This window comes from Lactuca virosa, chromosome 7 (genome assembly GCF_052849685.1).
Source record: "Lactuca virosa cultivar CGN04683 chromosome 7, Lactuca_virosa_CGN04683_v6, whole genome shotgun sequence".
Classification (NCBI taxonomy): Eukaryota; Viridiplantae; Streptophyta; class Magnoliopsida; order Asterales; family Asteraceae; genus Lactuca; species Lactuca virosa.
Window position 1 is genome coordinate 98,378,703 of NC_136432.1, and position 12,728 is coordinate 98,391,430.

The following is a 12,728-nucleotide window of genomic DNA, read 5'->3' on the forward strand; positions in this document are numbered from 1 at the left end:
GAATGACGACATAAAATTATCACATCTCAAATAATAACTTACAACGTTATAATAATACATGGGATGTGAGAGAGAGAGAGAGAAGGATATGTGTTGGCCCTATATTAAAATAGGTTGCTTCTCATGTATTTTATTATTTCCTCCATGATCTAAGATCTAATACTCTACACAAATCTTTACCCCCTAAAAAAAAGCCTAGATTCGAATATCCTATCCAAGATGAATCCCATGGATAAAGAAAAGAATCGTTAATCTTAATATGAGCAAAAGCTTCAAGATTACATTCAAGATAAAAACCAATTTCAATGAGGACATGTCATTTCTGCAAGAAGTTGTATAGCCCACAAGCATTTGAGGGTCACCAAAATGCTCACAAAAAAGAGAGATGGAGCAAGAAGACACCACTTGTTCACCATGGACAATGAGTTTCCAATTCATGGAACACTTGATGTGCAAACCAACCACAAATGAAGTGGGGCAAATGACAATGGGCGAGTATGGAGAGGGAGTGGATTTAATATGGTTATTTAAAAAAAAGTCATTTTTTTCAAAGAGTTTATTTATATATGAATTACTTAATTTCTTTTTTTTAACTTCAAGGAACAATAATATAATTATGTCTTATAATTAACTTTTGTATTTAAAAATAGATTAAAAAATTAATTACAAAGTCAATATAGTCATGTATATATCTATTAAACAAAAAATTAGATAAAATTACAAAAATGATCTCTGTGGTTTGCCAAAAGTCATAAAGTCAATCTCTGTTAATTTTTATGTGGTTTCCAAAATTTGCATGAATGGCCCTTTTAACTGACGTCGTTACTGTTCATTCGTTAGTGTAAGGATGTTTTGGTCTTTTCAAGTAGCGGAGACTGAGTTTATGAATATGGATAAACCATAGGGACCATTTATGTAATTTTCTATATTTTATGTTTATGAGTTTGTGGATTTCCACCCCTTTATTTTTTAAAATATCACTTTGAACTTTGAAAAATGTTACTTTTACCCCTTTATTTTTTAAATTTTCGTGTTTAACCCCGTACTATATATAATTTGATTTTTATTAATAATTTTCATTCGTTAACCTAAAAAAATTATTTTTACGTGTTTATTTTTATATATTTGTCGGTATAATTCAAGGTGGTCAACGTTTCAACTTTAATTTAGAACTTTCTTTTGTTAATTTATTTTAAAAAAAAAAATTACATGGTTTTTTATAAACTTTTTGGTTTTAATTCGAGTTTGTCTATGTTTCGACAACGTTTTTTTTTAATTTTTTTAAACTTTATGTACGTTTCCTACGTATGAGATGGATCACATATAATAACTTTCGTTTGTTAATTTTAAAAAATATATTATATTTGAGTTTGTCTACGTTTCTTTCGTTAATTTTTTTTTTAAAGTTACATGGTTTTCTTTTATAAACTTTTCAGTTTAAATTCGAGTCTGTTTACGTTTCGATATGTTTTTTTAAACTTCAAGTACGTTTCCTACGTATGAGACGGGTCACATATAATAACTTTCGTTTGTTAATTTTAAAAAATTTATTATATTTGAGTTTGTCTATCTTTCGACGTATTTTTTATACATTTTTTTGCTAAATTTTATATACATTCCTACTTATCATTCGAGTCACGTATAATAACTTTCGTTCGTTAGCTTAATAAAATGTATTATATTCAAGTTTGTCTACGTTTCGACCTAATTTTTTTTCATGTTTTTTTACGTATCAATATAAATTCGACTTCGTCTATGTTTCGACCTAATTTTTTTTCATGTTTTTTTACGTATCAATATAAATTCGACTTCGTCTACATTTCGACGTAATTTTTTTTATGTTTCGTGCTTATTTTTATGTACGTGTTTTTTACGTCGAAACATAACTTTTATCAATACAATCCTCAAAAATCAACTTACAAAATTCAATGTTTATAATTACGTTTTTATCTATTATATATGCACAAACCCATACATAAAATAAGCACAAAAACGTACAAAAAAATCGAAACATAAAAAAAACTCAAATTTACATCGATGCGCACATAAAAATAAGTAAATAAGATTTTTTTTATAGTTAACGAACGAAAGCTTAAATAATAAAAAATGTATAATATGTGACATGAGTCATAAGTATGAAATGTACATAAAATTAAGCACGAAAACGTTAAAAAATACGTTTCATGAAACGTAGACAAGCTCGATGATAATACATTTTTTTACAACGAACGAAAATTGTTATATGTGGCAGGAAATGATGTCGGAACGTATATAAAACTAAACACAAAAATGTAAAAAAATAAATAAATGAATACGTAAAAATTATTTCGAAACGTAGACAAACTTGAATATAATACGTTTTTTAAAATTAAAAAATGAAAGTTATTATATGTGACCGGTACTTGAAAAGACCAAAATACCGACAAATATATAAAAATTATTTCGAAACGTAGACAAACTCACAAAAATGTAACTTTTAAAAAAAAACGAAAAATATTCTAAATTACAGTTATAACGTTGATTACCTTGAATTATACCGACGAATATAAAAAAATAAACACGTAAAAAAAGTTTTTTTACGTTAACGAACAACAGTTATTAATAAAAATCAAATTATATATAAAAATACGAGGTTAAACACTAAAATTTAGAAAATAGAGAGATGAAAATAACATTTTTCAAAATTCAAAGTGAAGAGTTTAAAGTGATTTTAAAAAGTAAAAATAAAAAAACAACAGACTCATAAACATAAAATATATAAAAAAAATTACATAAATGATCCATATGGCTTACCCATAATCACAAACTCTGTCTCTGTTATTTGAAAAGAGCAAAATACCCTTACACTAACGGATGAACAATAACGAATTTAGGGCTGTGCATGAGTCGGTTTAGGTCAGTTTTGGACTCAAAGCCAACCCAACCCATAAATGTTCGGTTTCTGATTTTCAGAACCCAATAAGATCGGTTTCTGATCGGTTCAGTTTCTTGGGTTCAACCCATACACTCACGTGTTCTAGGTTTTGGGATTTAACCCATTTTCCAAAAATAAAACAAAAAGTAAAATACTTCAAAAACACCTAATTAAAGTTAAATACTTCAAAATACATAAGTCTTACAACCAAATAGTCTATTACAAGTTACAACCAAAGTCCGAAATATTCTATTATAACAAAAAAACAATCAAATATGAGTCGGTTTCTTGGGTTGGATGGGTCGGTTTCTTGGGACGGTTTGTCGGTTTTAAGTATGGGTCGGTTTCTGGGTAAAAACCGAAACCTAATCCGACTTTTCGGTTTTTAAAAAAATCAAACCCTAACCGTCGGTTTTGCTTCGGTTTCGGTTTTTTCGGTTTTGGTTTCGTCGATTTTAATCGGTTTCTCGGTTTGTTGGTTTGGGTTTGTTCACCCCTAATAACGATGTCAGCAAAAAAAGAGTCATTCTTGCAATTTTGAAAATCACATAGACCATGTTCATCAAAAAAAATTAATAGGACTGATTTCATGACTTTTGACAAACACAGGATCATATTTATAATTTTGTCAAAAAATAATACAAACATTTTTTTTAATATAATTATTGAAATTCAAATTCCAAACTACATCCAGAAAATTACATACCGAAACAAATCCAAAATATTCCAGAAATATGTACAACCCAAACGCCACTATTTGGATTTTACAAATCGTGATGTTTTCGTGAATAGACCAAACTGAAACCTACCAATAAAAATAATAAAACCACAAACACAATCTTTATCAATGCAAATTACCTGTGTAACTGCTCTTCAAAATCAACGATGATTCAGTGATCATAAAGAAAAAAAAAATTGATCTGTTACTGTGACTTATAATACAAATTAGATGATTAAGAAAATCAAAAAACAATCTTGATACAAAACAATTAAAAATGTAAAAGTAATTCCGAAGAACACAGATTCGTTAAAAATGCAGCAAAAAAATCCAAATTAATAAAACTGTACCCAATGAATCAACAATAAAACTTTAACTTTAGAATATAAATGAGGCTCAGATCTGTTTTACCATCGGAACAAAAGGATTAAACCGCCATGGCTGCAATTACAGAGGTTACATTCCTCCGATTATGCCCTGCCAAGCTGCGTATAATCTCAAATCTTGACCCGATTTTGACTCAGATCATGTTTAATCATCACAGCCTCGTACATTGGGTCTCTCTCTAGTCTCTATCTCTCTGTATATGCATACAGATACAGATACATACTTGCATATGGTTAGATTACTCAGTTTCTCTTTATATATATATATATATATATATATATATATATATATATATATATATATATATATACATATATCATTGCTACACAAGAAAGGCGAAGCCTTTCATGACAGCTAGACTTGTCAGCAAAAGCTGAAGTAGAGGGTTGTTGAAGTTTCAAAGAAGACGATGGAAATCATCGTCGTGGAGAGGCGGCAACCACCCTCAGAAACCCTTTGTTCCTCTCACAGCCTCATTCTCTGAGTCGTAAAACAGATATCCCTAATTTTGACTCGGTTACTTTATTTATATTACGGGCCTCCGATTTGGGTTTCCAAATGGATCTATACATCTAATCTAATTTGTCATTAATCTTTAGTTAGACACTAAAATATCAAAATGAGATGTCTCTAGTTAAACAACTCTTTTAAAATAATTATTTTTTCTATTCTAATTTGTTATTAAACTATTCCGATTAGATCTTTAAATTGCATGTTTGATATGTAATCTTTTTTTCTTTTTTCTTTTTGGGACAATCTTTGGGTATTTTTTGTTGCCAATATGAAAAGGACTCTTTTGACATTCATTTTTAATTGGGTATGAGTCGTTTCCTTCCTATCATTTTCCATGCCACAATATTTTTTATGGAAAATGGTTACCACAGCACCACACCAAAATAATTTTCATATCATTTTTTTTAGTTTTAAATTTTATTTTATTTTTGATAATTTTAAGAATATATTACATAATTTCATAAAAAACAATTTTATCTTAGCCACTAAATTATGACACTTTAATCTAGTTTTAAATTTTTTCCAATTAAAATATCTAGTTATGGTGTTATTTAATTTATTGCTACCCGGGTCTGATCAGACCTTTTTAGTTGATTCGGTCCGGTTAATACGTTTCATAACCCCAAACAAACCACTTACTTGGTCGGCCAATCTCCTATCCATCTCTTATTAGATTTTGGAAAAATATTAGTTGACTAGGTCATTTGTCTTGATTGCCCCTCATTTACATGGATGCTTCCTCTTCTCCATCAATCATCACACCTCCAACGATGCTTTTACTCTATCGACCCACCAACTACATGTGCACTGACTCTTCTTACCTCCACCTACGCCTTCGCTCGCTTTAGTATGGTGCCATCTCACCTAAGATTCCAGATCCGGCAAACCCTTTCCTTTCCCCTTCTTGTGCCACTGAACAATTTCATCCATGTATGTTTCAATTAAGTTTTATTTCACCCCCTGTTAGTGATCAATTGTATTATTCTAGGGTTTTGAATATCGATCAGAAAGAGTATATGTGTGTTATCTCACGTTTCACAGTTCTTGGTTTGCTTGCATCTGTTTCATCTTCAACTTCATCGATTAGTTTTCCCTCAGTCTTGTGTGTGTTGAGCATTGATTAGTGTATAATTGCATTACAAATACTCGAACAAGTGATAAAATAGGGCTTAACCCTTTATTCTCTTGAAGGCGGTCCTGCAAGGGCAATTTAAAGCTTTCCATGATTTTTCGGCAAGTAAATAAAATGTAAGTGGAGATTAAATTTTATATAAATAAACAAACATGTAGAAGAAAAAACGGTGTCCCTAGAAGCAAACAACCCAACCAAGTTCCTACAGCATAAACCTTAAAAAAATCAATTTATATGTTTTGGCTATCACCTAATTTAACTTTATTTGTCCAATGTTAGTCAAAAAGAGTTAACTTATAGCAACATACTTCCGTTTACTTCTTTATTAGAGCATCCTACTTTAATTTATGTCTATTACTTTCAATTTGTTAAGGCATTGTACTTTGAATGTACAATGTTTGTAATATGACAAAACGAAATTAGAATTAAAAGTTGGTGATTTAATTATGCTATATTAGTATCCATCTACTTGTTTATGTCACTTATTTTTAGTATTTGTTTTTTTAATTCATTATCTATTTCTATTTATATCATTTATTAAGAACTAAAAGTTGGGATCAATTGCTTATCAGGTAGCAACAAGCAAATTGGCATTCTATTACCACAAGAAAGTTTTGGAGATTCGAACAAGTCCTTACATTTATAGGAAAGGTGTTATGGAATGGGAGGTGGATAGCTAAAATGGAACTTATATGGGTGTAACATTCCGTTTAAAATAAATAAAATTAAATAAATAAATAAAATGAATAATAAACCCTAAAACTTTGAGATGTAATTTATATTTTTTTAATTTTATTTTAGCCCTAAATCTATAATGATTTATCAGTGTTAGCCATAAGGAGTTAAATGTTATAATTTCTGGAAATTGGGATCTATATTGTAACTTTTGGACTTGAATTGTAATGAAATCTGAAAGTCGGGGGCTGTTTGGTAAATTGTGGGCTTGAATTGAAAGAAATAGAAAGGGAGGGGCCGGAAGTGTCAAAATGGTATGAAGTTTGAATTTGGAGGGGGACTTAAACCCGTCACCCTCCTCTTGTTCCTTCATTTTAAAAGAGCATCCTCAAACCTTAACCCTAAAACCATTTTGTTCGGCCGCCACCCTTATACCCCTCCCATCCAGCCGCCGCCACCTTCACTGTTGAAGTCGGAAACCACCACCGAGCGACCGCCACTACAACTCTGTCAACGAGATTGAAGGCCGACATCATGGTTGTTGTTGCTGTTGTTCTCAGTCGTGTGTCCCTTCCTCCGTTTTGTCGTCTGTCACGCCGCCAATATCGATGTCTGTTGGCGTCGCCGCTGCCGCTGCTTCGCACTACCGTTCCTCTTGTCATCCCTTCGTCGTCGTCCTCCTCCAAGAGCGAAGTGCAGCTGCGTGGTGATTGGAAGTGAGTTGAAGCTGGTAGAGTTCTTCATTGCCATAGTGGTTACCTACGTGCATATCGAGGTGAGTTTCGCCTCACTATACCCGTGGGTCGAAGGCACCAATGTCGGCCCACTAGTTTTGGTTATCTGTTAGTAGAGTGATACCTTAGGGATTGTATATAGTAATGTAGGATAGACTGAGGACTCTTGATCCAAGCTCTCTTACATGTTCCTCGTTTGGTTGCGGTTCTAGAGTGGGATCATCTGTCCAGGTGACTATCTCACCTCTGAGTATATACGGCCATGCATTCCTTGGATTGTTGATATTGAATATGTTGTTATGTTGTAGTGATCTGTTAGATCTTTTTTTCTGGTATTGAGTATGCTACTATGTTGTAGTGATCTGTTAGATATGTGTTCTGGTATCGAGTATGTTGCTATGTTGTAGTGATTTGTTAGATCTGTCTCCTAGTATTGAGTATGTTGCTTTATGGTAATAATATGTAGAACTGTATGTTATCTGTGCTTGTTGGTTATCATCTATGGAGTGCCCTTAGGGACTGTCTGTGGTCATGTAGGATAGCCTGAGAACTCTTGGTCTATGCTCTCTTGCTTGTTCCTTGTTTGGTTGTGGCTCTAGAGTAGGACCATCTGTGTAACGCCCGGTTCCCGGTACATAATTTTTATTATAAGTTTTTGCATATTTACACAGGGACTCGACGAGTTGGAGGCCCAACTCGTCAAGTAGATGCGAATGTTGGACGCGGATGGAAGAGTCTACTCGCTGAGTCGGAAGCCCCGACTCGACGAGTAGACCTCTCATTTGAGGGTTTGCACCCTATTTAAACAACTTATAGGGTCTCCACTCCAGCCTCCATCATCCTCAGACTCTCTTCACTAAACCCTAATCGAATATTGAGTGTTTTTTAGCCTTTTCTGCCAATTGTGTGTCTTTGAAGCTTGAGAAGAAGGAGGAGGTATCCGGTGATTATGTGGTAGTGGTAGGGGGTGTAATAGTCCCAGTATCCGGTTGAAAGAGACCGAAGGGGTAGGCCAGCACCCAGATATGCTAGGCAGTATCCGGTGAAAGAGACCGAAGGGGTAGGCTAGCACCCAGATATGTTAGGCAGTATCCGGTTGAAAGAGACCGAAGGGGTAGGCCAGCACCCAGATACGCTAGGCAGTTACCGGTTGAAAGAGACCGAAGGGGTAGGTCGGGCACCCAGATATGCCTGACAGTATGTTATTGTATAGTATGTGGTATGATGGGGGAACTCACTAAGCTTTGTGCTTACAGTTTTCAGTTTTGTTTTCAGGTACCTCTTTATCGAAGGGGAAGGAACCGGCACGGTAGCAGCGCATCACACAAACAGGATTTACGCGTTATGAGATTCTTGGGATTGTACTCTGACATTATTACTATTTTATGATATGGTTTGAGACACATGACTATGTTTTATGAAATTATATGAATCAATGATGTTTTCAGTAAACTGTTTTATAAATTGCTTAATTAAAACAAAATTTTTGGTCTTGAAAATTGGGATGTTACAAGTTGGTATCAGAGCCTTGGTTTGAGGGATTCGGACACACCTTCGGGGGTGTCTGGACTCAAATCGAGGGTTTGAAAGATTATTACAAGAAAATAGTTTTTCTAAAATTTAAAATAAGGAGTTTTGAGAAAGAACAAGGTGTGTGATGCGTGCAACCGGCCGAGCTCAAGTAAGTTTTCCCAAGATACCCATACATGTTATGTTACGATATGATATGATTATAAGAACTGCATGCTAGATTAGGGCTAAGGATCTAAGAAGGATGCCTTATATGCCTATTATATGTGTATGAGAACTGCATGCTAGATTAGGGCTAATGATCTAGGAAGATGCCTTACATACCTGCTATATGTGCTTGTTGAGTTATATGCTAGAACTGATTAGTCAGTAATATGATGGCCTGAATAGGATATGCTCGGTATGGTTACTCAATGCCCGAATGCTGCTTGCTTTGTGTTTTTGGGAGTTCTAGTTATCTTTAACTAGCTAGTAAACGAATACGATCAGTTACATATTGCGAGGACTAAATAATTTCAGAAGGTTAGGTCCAGCCCTATTGAACACTATAATATTATTTAAAACAAATCCCTTTAGTTGATGTATTTATTATTTTATTTTTTTGTTGATATTAAAATTACAGTTCAATTTTAGAGTTCAATTTTAGATTGAGTTCAATTTTTGCAGCTTTTTCTTATTTTTATGTTTTTTATCCGGTAAATGGCAAGTATTACATAGAAGACATTAAATTCAGATTTTTACTATGTATTCAGATATTCGTATATATTGACCATATTAATGTTTTGAAGAGTGTTCTATTTCTAAAAACACTAAATTGTCAGATAATAATCAAACTACAATTATATTGAACATTAAACACATTAATGCATTTAAACAACCAATAAACCACAACATTTTATATAAACCAAAAATAAAACATTTAATTAATATATTAAAAATAATCATAAAAAATCTGTTCACCACTGGAATCGGCTTCAATCAACGAACTGCCGCCAACAACAACTAACCGGCGGTAGCCAAACCACGTCGGGGATAGAAAAGGAGAAATAGAGATAGTGAGAAAGACCACCGGAACCACCATTTACCATTGTGAAACACCTTTTACCATTGTCAGCCATCGTTAACCACCATTTAACACCTTTTGAAACCCTTAAATCGTCGTGATCAAATCGAAAGCCACTCATCACTTACGTCAGAGACACAGAACGATAGATCGCCTGAAATATAGAAATAGGGAAAGAGAGATCTTGAGAAACACCACCGAAACACCGTGGGAAAGACCGGCGTGATAAAGACCACCGTGAGAAAGACCACCGACAAAGCATCAGACCGGTGGATGTTCACGAAGCGTCAGACTAGTGGTTATAAATGTCGTCAAGCGACCTGAAAAAGTCGGAGAATCCGCCTGAAACAGCCTATCATTTAAGCGGAGAAGCCGCCAGAAATCGTCCCTTGTCGCCACAAATCGTATCTGGCATCTCACTTTCTTCTTGGCAGCTGGTTTATGTTGCTAAGGTTTTAATAAATTAAGTTTTTTATATCCTAGAGTTTTATATTAATATCCCATCAATTTAAAGATATTTCATTTTAACCCCTCTTAATTTGTACCTTTTATATTTTCTGCATTTACTTATATATTTTAATAAAAATCATCAACCTTTTTATCAATAAATTATTTAATATAAATTATGCAATTTTTTTAATAAAAAAAACCAAACTTTTATAATAGTTTGTTTTAATAGATTACATAAATTTAAAAATTGCTCATTTTTTTTATGTAAATACATTATTTTTTTTAATTTAAAGAATATTAAATTATTTTGTATGATTTTTGTATTTGTGCAACATTATAATAATATATCTATTGTGATTTTTGTATATAGATATGTCATTGTCACTAGAGATCAAAAGCATATGTGAACGGATTTGTGTATAAAGTCATACTTGCATGTGATCGTAGTGGGGAGTATAAAACTAATAACACAAATAAAGCAACTAATAACACAAATAAAGCATCTGGAAGCAGAAAGACTAATTGTAAATTTCAACTGGAAAGAAAGTATTCAAAAGTATCTAATCAATGGACACTAACGGTAGTATGTAATGAACATAATCATGCACCTGCACAACATATGGAGGGTCATCCGTTTGTATGGCGATTATCTGTTGATGAGAATCGTTTGGTGGAAGATTTAACAAGAAAGCATGTAACATCATGCGATATCTTGTCAACATTGAAGGGGAAAAATGAAAACAATGTGACGATAATTAAAAATATATATAATGCACAACAAAAGATCTGCATGCACGAGAAAGCAGGAAAAACTCCAATGCAAGTTCTTATGTCCATTTTGCACACCAATAAATATCTCTATGAGCTTACTACAGGTGATTCAGATGAGTTAGGGAATTTATTTTTCATTCATCCAACGTCTTGGAAGATATATCATGCATTTCCGCATGTGTTGATAATAGATGTCACGTACAAAACAAACAAATATAATAAGCCCTCTATTCAAATAGTTGGTGTGACTTCAACTCAAAAGACATTCTCTATAGGTTTTGCTTTTATAAATAGAGAAAAGGAGGCCAACTATACTTGGGTGTTAAATTATCTAAAGTCAACAATTGAAAAGTGTATACTCCCACATGTAATAAACACAGTCAGAGAGTTGGTACTCATCAATGCATGTGAACCAGTTTTTCCGGATGCGACCTGATTATTGTGTAGATGACATATTGGGAAAAACATTGCAACAAAATTATCACATTGAAACATGAGCGAGAATCCTTTAGAATACAATGGATGTTACTAGTTGATCTCCAACATGGATGACATACACAAAAAACTACGAACGTCTTCAATCAATGTTCACAGATTATCTACGTAAGCTTGCTTGTCAACTATTTTCTAAATCATAACATTCATATTACTATATATGTACTTATTTGTTAATTTATTTTACTTTACATGTGCTTTGAGATACGTAGATGATACATGGTTAAACAAATAAAAAGAAATGTTTGTGTCTATTTGGGTTGATCAACATCTAAATTTTGGAAACCTCACATCCAATAGAGTTGAGAGTGCACATGACAAGCTAAAGAAATTATTGGACTATGCAAGTTCTAATTTAGATATATTTGTGAAACTAATTAATCAAATCGTGCAGTCACAAGTAACTTCGATCAACGAAAGCTTTGAAAACGGCATAATTTATCACCACAACTTGAAGTGCTCCCGGTTACTGTGGGGTTTTGTTTTAAACGAAGCTTTAGATATAATATTAGTAGAGCTTCAAAAGTTGAATGATCAAAATTTAGACTCATCGACTTGTGGTTGCAAACTTCGTAAAAGTTGTGGGTTACCGTGTGCCTGCATGCTTTCTGGCTATTCGAATTCAAGTTAGTACGTTCAAGCACCACATACAGATAGATTTTTAAATGTTATATAAATAATTTTTTTTTTCAATGCAGGTGAAGATATACCATTGGATTCAATAAATATCTATTGGAGGAAGCTTGATATTTCCAATATGACGCCTATAGTAGACGATAATATTTCTTGCGGTGATGTAGTTGAAAAATTTAAAGAAAACTTCAACAAGCAATCAACAGCCGGGAAAAAAGCTTATTTGAGAAGGATAAAATAGGTATATGATCTTCATACAACTAACGTTGGAGAACCTACAGTTAAAAAAAAACTTGTGGACAACCAAGTGTGAAGTAACAACAGAAAAAGAAAGTCAATCCTCCAAATCAAGCTCCTCGTACGTGCACCTTCTCAACTACACCAGAGTTTGTTGGGTTGGATTTAAACAAAGAACCTGAAAGACACCACTATTCGTACGAGATTGACTTAAATGATGAACCACCGAGCCATGCTCCATTTCAAATGGAAAGTATTCCAGATATATTTCATGATTACATCAACGATGTACAAGATGTAAATAGTGATGAAAATTATAGGTTCAAGCAATAGTTGTTTGTCTATGGTACAATGAAGACTGATGGCTATACATTCGACTAAAAATGCTTGAAGAGTTAGAAAGCCGATATAACGAATACCATGATGTTTTTATTGCCGGATTCAATGAGGTATACAAGTCATTGCATTGGTTTGAA

The 12,728-nt window shown here is 33.1% G+C and overlaps 1 protein-coding gene across 1 annotated transcript; it reads left to right on the top strand.

Moving 5' to 3' along the window:
• Positions 1 to 9,971: 9,971 nt before the first annotated feature.
• On the top strand, positions 9,972 to 12,256 carry LOC145126962 (uncharacterized). The gene is made up of 3 exons (XM_079062226.1): positions 9,972 to 10,118; positions 10,505 to 10,991; positions 12,081 to 12,256. The coding sequence occupies exons 1-3, from the start codon at positions 9,972 to 9,974 to the stop codon at positions 12,254 to 12,256; spliced, it is 810 nt and encodes a 269-aa protein (XP_078918352.1).
• Positions 12,257 to 12,728: the final 472 nt, after the last annotated feature.